The 17,037-nt window shown below is 30.9% G+C and overlaps 3 protein-coding genes across 15 annotated transcripts; 2 read left to right on the top strand and 1 right to left on the bottom strand.

Moving 5' to 3' along the window:
• The first annotated feature begins 14 nt into the window (after window positions 1-14).
• On the top strand, window positions 15-2,160 carry LOC124956631 (GATOR complex protein NPRL2). 6 transcript variants are annotated; one of them, XM_047512727.1, is made up of 10 exons: window positions 23-218; window positions 319-432; window positions 503-594; window positions 663-819; window positions 921-1,038; window positions 1,109-1,198; window positions 1,262-1,343; window positions 1,465-1,553; window positions 1,628-1,797; window positions 1,879-2,160. In XM_047512727.1, exons 2-10 carry the CDS (start codon window positions 325-327, stop codon window positions 2,053-2,055), a joined length of 1,083 nt encoding a protein of 360 aa, XP_047368683.1. In that variant the 5' UTR covers window positions 23-218; window positions 319-324; the 3' UTR covers window positions 2,056-2,160. The 6 variants fall into 6 exon arrangements, with proteins under 6 accessions (XP_047368656.1, XP_047368683.1, XP_047368665.1 ...); XM_047512717.1 differs by having other exon boundaries at window positions 24-218; window positions 1,423-1,553; XM_047512700.1 differs by having other exon boundaries at window positions 15-157; window positions 1,109-1,343; window positions 1,423-1,553.
• LOC124956619 (cilia- and flagella-associated protein 45-like) lies at window positions 2,064-15,625 on the bottom strand. 2 transcript variants are annotated; one of them, XM_047512673.1, is made up of 11 exons: window positions 15,187-15,625; window positions 14,893-15,098; window positions 13,958-14,577; window positions 5,726-13,878; window positions 4,795-5,220; window positions 4,301-4,702; window positions 3,842-4,227; window positions 3,647-3,779; window positions 3,283-3,576; window positions 3,046-3,189; window positions 2,064-2,889 (listed from the first exon to the last, which is right to left on the bottom strand). In XM_047512673.1, the coding sequence occupies exons 5-11, from the start codon at window positions 4,945-4,947 to the stop codon at window positions 2,830-2,832; spliced, it is 1,572 nt and encodes a 523-aa protein (XP_047368629.1). In that variant the 5' UTR covers window positions 4,948-5,220; window positions 5,726-13,878; window positions 13,958-14,577; window positions 14,893-15,098; window positions 15,187-15,625; the 3' UTR covers window positions 2,064-2,829. The 2 variants fall into 2 exon arrangements, with proteins under 2 accessions (XP_047368629.1, XP_047368634.1); XM_047512678.1 differs by having other exon boundaries at window positions 2,064-3,189; window positions 15,187-15,622.
• Window positions 6,021-15,299, top strand: LOC124956588. Of its 7 annotated transcripts, none has more exons than XM_047512646.1 (8): window positions 6,021-6,437; window positions 9,877-9,981; window positions 10,258-10,941; window positions 11,024-11,715; window positions 11,778-12,416; window positions 12,489-12,746; window positions 12,839-13,093; window positions 13,165-15,299. In XM_047512646.1, the coding sequence occupies exons 3-8, from the start codon at window positions 10,269-10,271 to the stop codon at window positions 14,230-14,232; spliced, it is 3,585 nt and encodes a 1,194-aa protein (XP_047368602.1). In that variant the 5' UTR covers window positions 6,021-6,437; window positions 9,877-9,981; window positions 10,258-10,268; the 3' UTR covers window positions 14,233-15,299. The 7 variants fall into 7 exon arrangements, with proteins under 7 accessions (XP_047368602.1, XP_047368561.1, XP_047368571.1 ...); XM_047512605.1 differs by having other exon boundaries at window positions 9,702-9,981; XM_047512615.1 differs by having other exon boundaries at window positions 6,739-9,981.
• Window positions 15,626-17,037: the final 1,412 nt, after the last annotated feature.

Below are 17,037 nucleotides of genomic sequence, written 5' to 3'. Positions count from 1 at the left end.
AAGTCACAATACCTGTCATTGTCGCTATTGTCACTATCGTCGCTCTCGTCGCTATCGTATATATACCCTCCATGGCGATAACGTTTTTCGTTAGATTTAAATTCGCTATTATTATATTTTTTTTTTTACGAATTGAATAGATTCTGTGTAATCGCAGGTAAATAAAATTTCAGAAAACAACCTTTCAATATTTTGAAATTCAACTGTATCATTCTTTGGTAAATACATAAATATATAAACTGTACTCATAAATAGAAGGAACGTATTCTCACTTTGAACATAAAATTAATGTAATTTACTCTTTATTTTTTAATAAAGAAAAAAATGATATCACTTTTGGAAACTGCAAAGGACAAAATTCAGGAAGGACCAATACGATGTATATTCTTTTCCGAATTTCATCATATAGCTGGCCCAAAGATCACTTGTCAGGTTAAGTTGAAAGATTATATTAAAAATTTCATTTATTAAATCTAGAACATTTATTTTGTATTTTTTACAGGTACCTGATAATTTTGTATCGAAAGATATATTTGATAACGTCAATGTTTATATTATACCAAAGGCACAATTACAAAGAAGTACAATTACTGTGTAAGTTAAAAATATTTATTAACATTTAATGTTCAATATTAATAAATAAACAAGATTAATTATTTTAGAACATTGAAAGACTATAAAATCTTAGGATTTCCCGTGAAAATAGATGATAAAAAATATGCAAGAAATGCTTTTTATTTTAATTTATGTTTTGTGTGTGATTCAGAAGCTCGCACAGTTCATTATGAGCCAGTAGTTAAGAAGATGTCTGATTTCTTGGTACTCATTTACCTTAATCAATTTATAGGTATAATAATATAAAATAGCATAGTTGACAATACAATATACTTAAATAGACTTCTATATTTTGTACACGTTAGATGGCTTTAGAAATTGAGAATTGTTTCTTATCTGCTTCCGATGATAAAACTAGATTGGCTGAAATGTTGGGACATGTTATGCAAGAATTAAATTTGCATAAAATGTGCACACTAACGGGTAAAAATTGTATATATTTAGTATCTTACCATAATAAACATACTTCTGTGTTAACAAATTTATTTTTAAGAGGGAACAATGACATCACATTTGAAAGTAGTAAAACTAGCACCAGAACCTAAGCCAGTTCTTGATCATCAAGTACCAATATTCTTAGAAGGTAAGGAAGCATTTCACAGTGATCAATGGGATTTAACAACTCAGCAAGTATTACCATATATAGATGGCTTTAACCATGTTGCTCGCATAGCAGCAGAAGCAGATGTTGAAAACAATTTAGTTAAAAGCTGTGTACAAAATTTAGCGTAAGTTTATATTAAAGAAATTCTTTAATCAATAAATTTAATCAATAAATATTATAAAGTATATTTTATCATTTTCTAGGTATTATAGCATTGTAACTTTAATTCCAATATTTCAATATAGTAATGTCTATGCAGCAACGCCAAAGCTAAAACAATTAGCAGAAGATATCAAATTACAAGAAAGATGTATTACATATGCATCTAAATCCCGTAAGCACTACTATCTAGTACATTAGTATGTTATAATATAGTTTTCAAGAAGATATCATTATTATTTTTTGCAGCAAGACAACCAGCATATCTCAGAGATATATATCGTATGTATGCAAGCATGACTCATAGCTGTAGTATGAGGGACTTGTGTCAACGTTTAAATCCACAAAATTTAAGAATTAATGAAAGAAGATTGGTTCAATTTGGTTTGATTGAAGGTCTTATTCGAAGGGTCTATAAGGTCTGTTCTTGCATTTGAGAAATGTTCTTTTATATAGTTATTGTTTAACAGCATATGCATACTCACATATACATATTTCAGTACCCCATACTTTTGCCAGGTATACCGTATAATGAAGAAACACGGAATAATCCTATTTATAAGTATTTTACGGGAACATATAATTTGGATGAAATTTGTTGTAATACAGGTCAGAGTGTGGCACAAATAGAAGAAATCGTTGAACGTGATCCAAATATTGTTATGTTATGGAAGTAATTTAGTTGTACAAATTATATGAGTATATTTATATATATACAGTATTAAGATTTTGTATAATATAAATGTGTATAGATAATGAAACAAAAAATCTTTTTATTATAATATAGATATAAAATGTTTACCCTTTACACTCGGATATGTCCCCTCTGAGGGGACATCAAAGTTTATTAGTGACTAGGAGAATGAACTTATTTTATCGCAACTTTTTGAGAAACACATGTTTCCCTGTAGTTTTTTATTAAAATGGCACAAGAAAGCAAATCAGAATTTGATACAATTACCAAAATATATGAAAAATATATCAGCCGGTTTTATTTTAAAGAGAACATATGAAGTGCGTTCACGACGTTTATTCGTATATACACATTTCGTTCTAAGTGTGATAATTTTCTACTGCGATAAGAAACAATGGGCCCAGTACGATTTCCAATATAGATTTTCAACTCTATGGAAATTCTTAAGCCTTTCATTCTAAACATGATTATCTTCTACTACGATAAAAAACAATGGGCTCATTATGTTTACACACCTGCATCGAGTATTCAATCTTAGAAGTGCGCATGGTATAGTAGCTCGCGTGTCAGTCACATGTTAAAAAGAGCGATAAAAAGGATTTGTGGAACAAAAATATGCGATTATGGTTCAATGATGTAGTCACACTGTAGAAAATTATAAAAAATAAATTTTGATTTTTTTGCAAATATATGTTCTTTATTGTCTACAAATTCATATAAACCAAATATCATTACAATATCTTATTTGGTTCCGAAACTATACTGTAATATGACGATTCCTGGATGCATTTTTTCGCGACGAGGTGGCGTCGAATTGCTGATAAATAACGTTCGAAAAGGCACCGAGTGCAAAGGGTTAAATATACATAAACATAGTATTTATTATCAAATAAGAATTCTTACAAGATGTATATATGTATTATTCAATATTTTCGATTAGGCGTTTAACTTCATTAATATATATTTCGGGTACCTTGCTCTCTCTCATTTCTTTACATTTTTGGTTCATAGCCTCCTGTAACTTCTTCTTGCGCATTGCAACTTGTGTACGAATTGCCAATCCTTCCTCAAACATCTTCTGTCTTGCTTGAATACGTTCTCTTTCCTTTTCATTTACCTAATTAAAAAAAAGGAAAAATTGGATGAATATAATATAAGTATAGAAATTGCACGAACATCCAAAATATTTTTAACTATCATGTAGATGGACCTGTCTTAATATCTCACTACGATGAACAAGAGCTTCTTGTTGTTTCTTGTCACGGTTCTTCTTATCGCGGCAAAATGCTTCTTTCTGTACACGTAGAATTCTTTCAAATTCACGTTTTTCTCTATTAATTTCAATTGCTTGTATTAATCTTTTATTTTTTATTTGTTCTTCTCTTCCTTTTCGAAGATCCTGTATAGTTTCAATTTTTTTCATTGCTTCTTCTTTTTCTTTCCGTCTCCATTCTCTCTCTACTTCTTCTTGTATACGGTCTGCATTTATTGCATCAATTTGTGCCTGAAATTTCAATGTTTATATAATATTCCTGTATCATTTGATTTTATTGTTATAGTAAACAGATGTTTACTTGAAGATCTTGTGTATGCTTTGCCTGTACAGCCAGTCTTTCTTTTTCCTGTTCTTTATATAAATTCTCCAATCTTTGCTTTTCATCTAATTGAGTTTCTCTTTCTTCTTTATATTTTTTATATTGTTTTATCCTAAGAAAGTTACATGAATTTAATTGGTTTATTTATTTAATACAACGAATTATAGATGTTACCTTAAATCTATTATTCTATTCTCCTCTTGTTCCATAACTTTAAAATGCTTCAATTGTTCATTTACTTCTGCTAGATCTCGACGGATTTTAGCACTTTCAGCTTCCTTGTGATGTAACTTTTCTATTTCTGCTAACTGCCAAGTTATATTATTCATATTAATTAGGTGGCTCTCCTCTTGCTTTCTTTCAAATTCAAGTATTCGTTGCTCTTCATTCTCTGTAATTTGATCTTTTAAAATTTTTGAGAATATTTGTTTTCTAGAAATTTCCTCTTCTTCTTTCTTTAAATCTTCCTCAATTGCCCATCTTCTTTCATTTTCCATCATGTCATTTAAACGTTTTTCTTCTTCTACCAATTCTTGTTTGATTAATTTCTTTTCAGCTATCTACAAAAGACCAACTTTTTCTTAATTTATTGTATATTGAAATAAAATTTAATTCTTTAATGCGATATGATACCTGCATATCTCTTATAGCTCTACATTTAGTTTCTAAGATAAACCGATTATATTTTTGAATTTCCTCTTCTTGTTCGAGCTTTAAATTGTAAGCTCTTTCGAGTAAATGCATTGTCCTTTTCTTGGCTTCTTCTTCGACTTCATTTAACATTTTGTCTTTTTCGCGTATTTTTGTTAAGTCCATCCTACGAATAGCTTCTTTGCGTATCATGCTGTCCTTGGTAAGTCTATATCTTTCCTCTTCTGTTATTGCAATAGTTGCTTGTTTCTCTTCTTTAGTGACATAGTGACCACGCTTTTTAAACTCCTCATACTCTTTTCTTGTAATAATAATTGGTTTTTTTGATCCAATAGAAACAGTAAGATGTTTTTGCTTTCCATTTTCAATTCGAGTTTTCTCTGTCTGAAATTTGTAAAGAATTTAAAATTTTGTGTTTTATGGATAACTTGAAAAGAAAAAAATATTTATAATGATAAATATTTAATGTTTCTTACCCCCCATTCTCCTAATATATTAGATTTTAAATTTGCTGAGATTACACCTGATGTACATTTTTCATTGTTACGATATTTTAATTTGCCGCAGGAGGACGCTTGTTTTCGTAAAGGAATATCTGTAGCATTTAAGATGTTCAAAGTTTTTGACATGATTTAAAATGCTTCTGAATTACCACGCTATGCATTAATCATTTGAAGAATAATTCACTCCCACATTAAACATGCATTTTCATTCAATTTTTTTAATGCCAACGAGATTCATCAATTTTTAATTCATATAATGTTTCAACTAATTCCAAATTCATATGTGCATCTGGCACGAATTGCTGCTATTATCCAAAATGGAATACTATTAAAAAATAGTTACATCATAGAATATCACGTTCGTTTGTTCGATAGCTACATATAAATACATGGTGTTACCTGAAAATTAATCAGCGATTTTTGTAAAATTAATATAATATTTAAATACGAAATAAAAGAACTAATTATTATTAGGTAGACGTTATAAATTCTCATCATGGTATAAATCTAACATTTTTATTATAAAACTGATTATTGGTACGCGAACACAAATAATATTTATTATCATAAATGCAATGCTTCAATTTCGAATTATAGTATCGATATATTAAACTTCGATTTTAGTTATATAGACGGTTTGTTACAAGTATAGAAAAATACACGTCACTACGGGTGAATATTATACATTTGTAGTACACTATACCGTATTTTTTCTATATTAAGAGGACAAAAAAATATAATTTCGAATATATATAGATAAGCCATAGAAAAATGGGAAACACTTGAATCAAAAGAAAAGATAATTAGAAAGAAAGCAAGTAGATTTCATGAATGCAAAGTAACAGATCAAACACTCATCTATTCATTAGGTATGCATTTAACAGATATAAAAATTATATTTTACCATATCATTGAAATAACATGTATATTTTTCAAACGACAAGTAATGTATTACTGTATTTTAATATATTCAAAAATTATTAATGTTAGGAAATAAAATATTTATTCTTAATATAAAATTGTTAAAAATAAAAAACATTATTGTTTCATAATACGTAAGAAAAATACATCTTTGCGTTAATCAAAAAAGAAAATTTAGATTAAAAAATGTAAGCTCCTCGACCAATGAGCTTAATCGATAACGATTACTGGTGGCGCTACTACGTGACGTCATTACGCGGCGCTGTTGATCATACTTGTCACATTCATTCTTCGCGCGCCATTTCTATTGCATTGTTTGCTAAGTATTACTACCAAGTTCAGCCGTTTTAATATTTTTAGATAATACGTTGGTTTTTTTCTTTGGATTTGCACTCGCTTTTCTATTTGTTTTTACACGAAAAAATGAAAGAGAGAGAGAGAAACAAAGAAAGAGAAAAAAAAAGAGAGATAGAAAGAAAGAAAGGGATAGAGAGAGAGCAAGATAAGCGTCTACGATCGAGTGGATTCATAGAGACATTGTGTTCTTTCGATATGTGGTAGGCGGAACACGTGTACCTATCGCATAAACCGCGTGCTTCAACAACCTAAGAGGATTTATTTAATAATTATCCATGGAGGAACTATATTTGTGGTTACTGCCCCGCAACAAGGAGCCTACTTGAATCGTTATCATTGTGAGTAATTCAAAAACTTGACAATTATCTTCTGAAGATTACGATAATATTATTGCGTAGAATTTATTAATTCGTAATATGATTCACGTCTGGTCGATAAGGTAGCAATTGTTTCGGTAGGAAAAATTTGAAAGATAATAATCATCGATCTATTTGTACATCTTTTAGCGAAGTTCTTTGTCGTAGAGAAAAGAAAATATTAGATCATACGATCTTCTACATGGATGATAGATTTGAATTTTAGATAAGTCGAAGATCAATGGAAAAAACATAAAAGAGTTGCAAGAAATGTTTCTTCTAGACCAGCGATGAGTAAGGTCGGCTAATATGCGATGGCGTGACGGTACCGTATTCGATAAAAAATTAATAGCAGTCTATGGGCGGATCTGAAAGTTGGTACAAAGAAACTTTTCAAAACAACATTCGATTGCATATTTAATGCGATAACATTGTATCTCTTGTATTGATGGATATTAATGTTGTTCGAAATTGCGTGCAAATTTTTTGTCGTACTGTAAAGGATGTTTTTATATTCCTTCATAAAGACGAACATTATCAGAATACGTATTCCTTCGAAGTTTCCTTTTATTCTTCTCCTTGTTCCTTACAAATTATTTTCTAAAGGAAACAATATAATATTATATCGGCAAGAGTAAATATAAAAAGGACAACATTTATCTTATATTTGAATTTTTTATATCGTCTCTCTTTTTTTCTCCCCCTCCCTCTTATTCTCTCAAATATACAAGATTAAGAATAAACTAGGAGATTACGTATTATTGAATATATTAAAATACGCCGTGTATTTTAATCACACTTTAATGACGAATAGAATAGCGAAGTTTCACGCTTCATGTTCGACATCTAACTGAACGAATTCGGTGACCCTTACACAGCATCATAGAAAGTGTTATTACGTTTATGCTATACATGGATAAACTGAACATATCTAGCTATTCGCAGTTGGAAGAGTTTTCAAACATCATTGTACATTTAAAATTCTTATCCGTTATACTTAACGTACGGTTTGATAAATTTCTATTAGTTTGTATTTTGATTCGAGAAACGCATATATAAATATTATTAAAAAGGATATGTAATGTTATTTCATTTTCCCAGTTTTTCTCGAACTTACAAATGGAAGTACATAAAACGAATGATAATTACACCTTCTTATTGTAGCAATATATTTGTAACATTAACAGTAGGAACTATTTTTTTTTCATTGCGTTCTATTGACTATGAAAGGATAAACAAGTAGTTTGTCGTCTCTTAGCTCGGTATTTATTAATGACAGTACGAGCTCGATGGGAAGGCGGCAATCGATAAGCGTCTAGCTGTTATTTAAAATGCATCTTACACAGTATGGTAAAAATGATGTGGTAAGAATGCACGTTTTATTATTGCATTCTAAATGTAAAATCTAAAATTACTTTAAATGATCACTCTATCAAGAATACGGAAAAAAATAAGAAAAATATTAAAAGTGAAGAAACATAGAAATGATTGTCATTGTTACAAGTTCATTGACTTTCACTTTGCTCTTATAACTTGTCGTTATCTTAATTATTGAAATATGCAACTTATTTTATAAAATGTATTACTTGCTGTAAATGATGTAGTAGAATTCGATTTCTCTTTTAAAATCGAAATTTTCCATGCATTTTGAAAACTTTTACAAATGTGGAAAGTTAGTACAAACGTGCAATTGGTCGGCAAACCAATGCATAATTTAATATCTAAGGAACAAAGAACTTGAATATTAGAAAACTAGTCGAGGTGACGTATTCGGTATAGACGCATACACTTTATATATACGCAAAAAAGAGGAGAGGCAGAAAAGGAATCGCAATGGGAATTAAACGTAATAGAATATAATGAGAAATAGCAAGACTTATTTATTGTTGATACTGCACGCATATATATATATATATATATATATATATATATATAGAACGATGTCTATTTTTAGGATCATCGAAAAAAAAACTCGATACTTATTCTCGAATCGATGTAGGTATATCATGGACTGTGTAATATCCCTCGTGCATTCTTCGGATAATATCGGCAAGTGATCTAATCAGAGGCGAGCCCTTTGAAAGAGAGGATAGTTCTCCTTTATAATTTATCATACCACTTGTCAGTTTCCCACTTTCTACTTGGACAACATCGAAGTGTATACATTTACATGCATACGATCGTACTATGTGTCGTTTTGCATCCAAGTCTACTCTCCGGATTGCTCATGTTGTTTCGTGCGAATGAATAAGTCAAGAGTGGAGTGTCCCTCACAAGACGATTTCCCCCTTTGCGTAGGTCACCTACAACTCCTCCCCAATCGCCCTCGATAAGGATAGAAAACTTTAAGAAATTTTCAAACGATTATCATTTTACTTTTCGTTCGCTAACCGAATGGCGTTTTTAAACTGAAAACGAATGCAAACTATTTTTCCTGTATTCTTTAAAATTTACAATGAATCTAATTACTAGATGCAATGTAATCATTATTCGATATATTAATCGAGTAAAAAAAGATTAAATATTTATCGAACATTTATCAATTATTGTTTAATTATTCGATTATTTGATTATTCGATGAAGAAGAGGGAAGTTATAACCCTTCCAGCACGCATTGCCCTTCCAGTTGACACCATTCCCGCCTGCGCCAACGATAGAGCGTTTGCTGTTGGCCAATTAAAATCGCCTGTTGCATATAAAGGGGTTCCATATGCCAGGTTGGCATTACGGAGCGTTAAAAAGTGGGAGTTAAAAAAGTCTTAGTAGATTCTTTACTTTATCATCGGATACGCACCAGGATTTTGTCACTAATATTTGATTCTCATTGTTAAACAAGGAAAAACAATTTTCGTTTTCTTTCTTTTTTTTTTTATTCTTAACATATAGATAGGGTCTGTTATAGTCATAATATAATAAAAATTTATACAAGATTTATAATGAAAATATAGAATATAAAAAATTTTGTGGCACGTGATGAAGAGCGAGAAATCAGTTCTTTGAATTATTTCCTTTTCTGTTCCCTTCTTTTTTTCGAAATTCGTCAAAATTGCCTGCAATTCGACTAAGAAGGCTTGCATGTGATACCTTATTCGATTACTACTTTCGATCGAATTGGTGCATTTATTATCAGGCTATCGACAGAAAAAGAGAGGAGAGACGCGTCCGTTATCGTTCTTCGCTTTTTGATATTAACTATTCAAAAAGTTCCTATCAAAATTTAGTTTCTATACTTTCCTTTTTACCGAGATCGAGTGACGTTCTTCGATCGAAACTTGGTGAGCCTAAATGCGCGGATTTTTTGGAATGCCTGGCGCGGAGAGGAGATACAGAAAGAACATTTCAAAAAAACAGTCTTGTTTTTCCAAAATTCCTCGTGATTCTTGTGAATTCTCGAAATCGTCTTGTTATTCGACTGGATTAGGCTCGAGAGGAGAGATTGTACACGAGCAACCGATCGTCGTGGATTTGACTAACGATGAAGCTAAACTAACGCGGAAAGAAAGAGAAACAAGTGCAAGTAGTTCAGGTATGAAATAGCTGTAATACAAAAAAAAAACAGTATTTTTCTGTAAGATATTAAATAATAATAATAATAATATAATTAACATTCATTTAAATATTTTTGCAGAATTTTTAAATTTTTATTTTAATTTAATGCTATTTTCGAACCGATAGAAAAATTGAACCAAAATTATTCATTGACCTTCTTCGTAAAGTTTTATATATATTTTATATAGCATAAGGGAATTCTTGCTATTTACGTAACTAAATAACGAAAGAAATATTAATTCATCTGTTGCAGAAGATTACGATATGATAGCTGACAGTTCGAGCAGATTTCATCGTGATAATAATAGCAACAATGTTATAGCTACAGCATTACGTGATCGCGGATCATATGTGATTCCGGTTCAACCGAATCATTGCCTTCCTATACATCCAGCACCACCGGTTCCAACTCGAGCTGTACCTATACTAAAATCTCGAAAATCTCGTTCTCCGGTATTGAAACTCGTGAGGGCTTCGATTTTAGACGTGGTCAACGTGGAACCTGCCAAATCAACGATTTTGGAAGCTAACGGCTGTCCGGAGGAAAAGAAGAGCGCTACTTTTTTTCTCGAACGAAATCGAGAACAAAAGACTTCTTCAGAAAAAACAAACTCAGTGTTGCAAACGAATCGTAACTCTTGTTCCATCAAGATCGTAGATCGTCTTAAACGGAAGATCACTGATGAGAAATCTAAGGAACGTGGAAAAGATCTTACGAAGGATTTGAAGAAAAGAAGAAAATCTTCTGACATTAACTCAGACGTTGGATTCAACGAATTATTTACAAATTCTACAGCTAACATTGATAAAGAAGGAAAGACAGAGCTCTGTAATGATAAAAAGTGTACAATGTCGATCGTGGGATCAACAACAGAGATTAATTTTGGAAAAGAGAAGATCGTACCACCGCTTCGATTAAAGAAAGTCGTTCACGAAGGTAACTGAAAAAGAACAAAAACTAATTATTTAATCATTAAAAATTTATTTTATTATTCCATTATTCCATTATGTTTCATTAGCGTTATTGTTTTTAGGAAAAGATGGCAATCGTGGCAATCCAGAAGTACCATTAAACGGAGATAAGGAGACCAATTATAGAATAGTCACGGGTGCTACACCTCGTCCAGAGTCACAGTCTACTCCGACAATTTGTGAATATTGGACCAGAGAAAATTTCGATAATGATGATAACTTCGACGTTGCATTGACAAGTTCGACCACTCATGATGTCGTCCATCGATCTTCTGTCAAGAGTGACAATTATAAATTGAAATATAGACGCAATAGATTGAAACGAAAGCTCAAGGAATTACAGGACAAAGCCTTAAATCTATCTCAGGAAATAGCGAACGCGCCCAACATTATGAATTCTAGTCCACAACGAAATACAAGACTTAGACAAATGATGAACTGCTACGAGAAGCAAATAGAAAATGTTTCAAAGTTACTTAATAAATTATACAACGAGAATCCGCTAGCAAATAAGTTTGTTGATATTGATGAAAATAAGAGAGAGCATCAATGGGACGACGAATTCGTTCGAAACTTCTCTCCAATTTCCTCACCAGAACCACCGAAACTGTCACCACGTTCGCCAATAGACTATCACAATAAGTCACCGGATAGCGTTCGAAGTAGTCCACCTGTATTGCCCAAAGTTTCTTTAAATATTTCATCGAACCTGGATATACTGGATGAGCATGACGCAGAGGTTTGTCGTGAATAATTTTGAACATTGTTAAAATACTTGGATAATAATTCTCTACTTTGCAGACTGTACAATTGACAAACGAATCAACCTGGATTACGTGTGAGAATAATACAGCAGAAATTTCGTCAATGGCAGATACCTTTTGTGAAGAAACGACAAATCATGAATGGGAGTCTAATAATAATACCAACGCAGGTAATCGATTGACATCTCCAATTCTTTCGTCAACTTCTATCGACCCGCGTTCTTCAGAAAATGTTGAAAATATTAAAAATGGAGAAGTATTTTTCAATAATATTGGAGAAATTGTAGAAAAAGATAAAATTAAAATAATGCATGGGAAAAAGGAGACCATGAAAGAATTTTCTAAGACAATAGAAGTTGTATCATCGAATCACTCGATTATTGAAGAAATGAAAGAGATAAGAAAACATGACATACACGATGCCGATAGAGCAATTCAAATTAATATAAAAAATCCTATAATAAGTTCCATCACTGGAGGCTCCGAGGTACCACACACCGTGAGATGTGATCAAATAGATACAACTTTGCCAACGCCATCTATAACGAAAACACAAATGTCATCTTCGATCGATATGATGAATATCTTGCAATTAGGATCGAATTATGACTCTACGCTTTTGAAGAAAAATGCTTCAGAAACTAGTAAAATGGAAGACTCGAAAAAAATACAGAAGGTACACGCTGTAGATAATTATGTTTAAGTATTTCGATTGTGATCAACTATTCTAATTAATTCAAAATCTTAGGTACCATCGAGTACGACGCAATCAAGGAAGACCAATTATGACTCGATAGCTTCGACTTTCAACCAAGTAGAATATCCTTTTACAGATCAACATTTTCCTGGTCAAAGTAGTAATGATAATCGTATCATAACTGAACAATTTCCTACGCTTGGTAACTGGGTGGCCAAAATGTCGAAGAAGCAAGTTTCTAAGCAGAAATCTAAATTACATACTGTGGAAAATACTATTAGTACCATTTCAATGGAAGAACCAACGCGTGTAAGTTGAAGAATGTTCCATTTTTACTTAATAGAATATTCAATTTTTATCAAATAATAGTATCCTCTTTTATTTGTATTTTATTTCATCAGACTTCAAAGTTCGATACGCACAAAGCATCACTGAATGAAACGAATACTGCCAATGGTAACAACGTGTTAAATATAACTTCACAATGGAATAAGGAGAGATGGCATCGTCAACATCATCAACAACATCAGCAACAGCAATTATTTCAACACGTGTCTACTGGCACAACTCCTCTGTCCCTTCCATCTACTACGACTCTGAATTCAGGAATTTGCACGCCACTCTCAACAACTCAATTTTATCCAAGTAATTATAATGTAAGTGATGATAAATAACAAAAAAGAATAGTAAAGAATAGTAAAAAAATTCATTGGATTCTCTTTTACAGATTAATCCGTACAGCGGAGCAACGTTTGGTTATCATTCTGCATTATATCCTGTTTACAATGGTTATCCATATCATTCCCGTTTACATCCAGGAACACCTTTGACAAGTTACCATATACCTATGCAAGATCCTCTTAATTCACCTTTACGTCCATTGTCACATGTTGACAAGCACTTATCCTCTTTGCAAAATCCAAACAGGAATTTTACTTCTGATATTTTAAAATACTCCGGATCACTTCCCGCCGCTAGATTTCAGTCACCAAATGATTTTGGTTTCGATCGACTCAGAACATCTACGAACAATCATAATAGCGAAGCAAACTGTCTCTCATCGCTATTGCTGGCATCTTCATCTCTGTCATCAGGGACGCAACAAACTTTACCACGTACATCTCTTAGCGGATATTCGGCTAGCAATAATCAATATGGACGCAGCAGAATAATACCGGATGTTGTAGCTGCAGCTGCAGCTGCTGCAGTAGTTGCAGCAGCTTCTATCGGAAGACAACGTGCCTCTTTACCTTCTTATAGCAAATCTGCAAGTACAGGCATTAATGCCGTCATGGAAGTGGATCCTACTCGGCTAACTTCGAATACTTCCAATAATCATACTCGAGAACATCTTTTGTCTAATCAAGGACAATCAATTGATGTTGGAATGAAAGAGCCACAATGGAACAGTGCTGGATATCACTCTATACCGAATTTACTTCTAGAAAAATTACCTTTCGTTAGAACAGAACACAATTTTCCTACAACTTCTACACTTTGTAATAATATTCAAGATTCACCATCTATATCAACAGTTTCTTTTCCGCAAATATCAAAAAAGGTTTCTAGAAGCATCGAAAGAGACTGTGAAACGCCACATCTCGGTAAAGTAAATAGAAGCCCCGATACATTAAGTAATCTTAAATGTTCTAATTGTGGTGTAGGTGGATCAATGTTCAAATGTCTTGGATGTGAGGTAGCTTTTTACTGTAACGAAAGATGCCAAACTCGACATTGGAGTATTCATGTTGAAAGGTGTCCAAAAAAAATGCCAAAACTGAAAAAAGTAGCATAAATTATATATTAAATATATTTTTCCGTAAATCTCATGTACTGTAATTTTTAGTCAATATGTTTGCTAGTCTATAAACGGGCATGCATATCATTACGCTGATTTTCCTTATGTGTTTAAATTAACCTTACTTTTAATCCTTGAATATACAAGAAATAGTATGTAGGTGTCGTTTTTCTAAAATAGGATTTTCAGTTTCTCAAATTACGCTTGAAGCTATAAATTCAATTATTATTGCGTGTCATCCTTGCATATATTACATATATGCATATACACAAATACGCATACATTCGCACATGCACATTTATATATATTGTTGTATGTATATTATGTATTTTGAACAATTTTCTAAAAACAGTATATAAGAGAAAATAATTCCTTTTTGAAAGTACAAAACAGAAAACAATGCGCTTAACAATACTCAAATATCAATATGCTCTAGTCAATTATTAATAACAGCAAAAGCATTTATATTTTACCTATCAAATGTTATTTTATAAATATATATATATATATATATATATATATATATATTACTTGATCTTTATATATAAATTTTCTTACTTTACTTATAATTAATAATCAATTTAGTAATCATTATCTATATAATAATAATAAAGATAATCATGATTATAGAAAATATAAAATTGTAAGAACATTTACGTTTTAATTGATACACTAATTATGCCTTAATGGTTGTCTGGTTCTGATGGTTTACAATATTATTGAATAGTTTGTGAGCTTTGTCATAATAAGGTTTAATTTCCTGTTATACTCTTTCCAACCAAGCGTTTATATCAGGCTATTCTGCATGTGGACCATATTTAATTAAATCTAGAGTTTACTATATAATATTTATTGTAATATATCTATTTTAAATAACAGAATTATAATAATACAAATGTAAAAAAGTTGTGTAACGAAAAACATAATAATATAGATTACTTATAAACTCACATAATTGCTTCAGTCGATAGGCTCCAAATACGTCACTTATACTAGTTTTACTGTTTATAAGAAATCATTTCTTTTTAATCAGATATTTTCTATTAAATCAAGACAATTCAGTATTTGTGTTTTATACTTTTCTATTTCTTTAGATTTATATAACTTTCCTGTCTGCAAAAAATTAAGGCTGTTCACCACCTTTTGTTCAAAGCGTGTGTGACTTCAGCGACAGATATGGACAAAATATGAACTACGAATATAAGAGGGGAACGTTGTCCCCATAAGACCTCTATCATATCGGTGTATAAGCTTGTTGGTTATTCCCCTCTAAGCGTACATAACAATTGGTTTCGTTGAGTAGAGTAAGTAGTGTTAATAGACAGTGAACGCACACTTACTAATCTCTCATATGTACATTTTTCTTTGATGTAGCGTGCATCTCGCAGTGATACGTGCTAGATACAACATCTGTATGCATTTGTTATACAATAAATGCATAGAAAATAATAAATATAATTGACATATATAAGAATTAGTATATAAATCTGCGACAAAAATAAAAATTTATCCAATATTTACTTAAAAATAATTAGTGAATAATTATATATTATATTATTTTAATCCAAATTAAAACATGAGTTCACAACTTATGAAGTGGAACTTCTAGCGCTTTTTTTCTTACGTGGTTGCCCTTGTAGGACTAGTCTACTCTATACGACTTTGACTATTACTACCACTAACATTACTACTACTCCTGATAATAATAATAATAATATAATATAATATAATAATAATAATAAAAATGTACATAAAGTTTAATTATATATATATAGATATTATTTAATATTGATTTTATATTATAATAGTAAAAATAATTAGCTTCGACTGATCATGAGTAAGAAACAGTGTGGAAACAAATGCAAACGATCATAAGGTAGTAAGTCAAAAAATGATAGCGGACGAAAATAAAAGAAACGTTTTATAGTTTTCTTCATATTTCGCGTTTTTTTAGACGTATCTATCGATGGGCAGTCATGTGTCGAAATTATTAAGGACACGATTTGTTGAGAGTTCGTGCATATAACTGTCACGTAAATTGATACATTTTTCCTTCTTTTGTTATCATAAATTATCATCATTATATGTATCATGATGTATACAATATAAGTATATTCTTCTGTTTTTTCTTCTTATTACTGTTTTTTTATTACTATATTATTACATTACATATTATTATAGTACAAAGTGAACTCATACAGAGGAAACCATAATAAAATAGCATTGGGGAAAAAATTTCGAAAATGATGTGGATTCATGTTTTGATCTTTATTAAAAATAATATATAATATATATGTTTACTAATTTTAATATATATGTTTCACTTAATTTTGAAAAAATAATCAACAAATGTATATACTTTATATGCATGTTATCGAATAAAATTATACTGCTGCTGCGTCCTATCTAGCACAGATTATCGTGAAATTTATGTCAGCCATCAGTGGAAGAAATAAATATAAGATATTAGATAGTAACATCTTACTAAACTATCAAAAATAAGGAAAACAGATCAAATTAGTTTATTATTTTTGTTTACATCGATACAATAAAAAAAACCGAAATCGTTTAGCCTCGAGAACTTACAATTTCCTGTATTACGAATCTAGATGCTTTCCAATGTGCTACACATTGCTTATAAAATTTCTATTTTTTTAATCTATAAAATCTGAAAAGAACTATACATTTTCCCAAAATTTAACAATATTTTAGAAACTCAGATCCATTAACATAAACGATTAGGTACAATAATCATTTTCTTAATAAATATTTCCTTATTTTTGTCATAGAATTATCTGTCCA

This window comes from Vespa velutina, chromosome 1 (assembly GCF_912470025.1).
Source record: "Vespa velutina chromosome 1, iVesVel2.1, whole genome shotgun sequence".
Classification (NCBI taxonomy): domain Eukaryota; kingdom Metazoa; phylum Arthropoda; class Insecta; order Hymenoptera; family Vespidae; genus Vespa; species Vespa velutina.
Note: the sequence above shows the minus strand (reverse complement) of the source record. Positions and strands in the feature narration are given on the sequence as shown.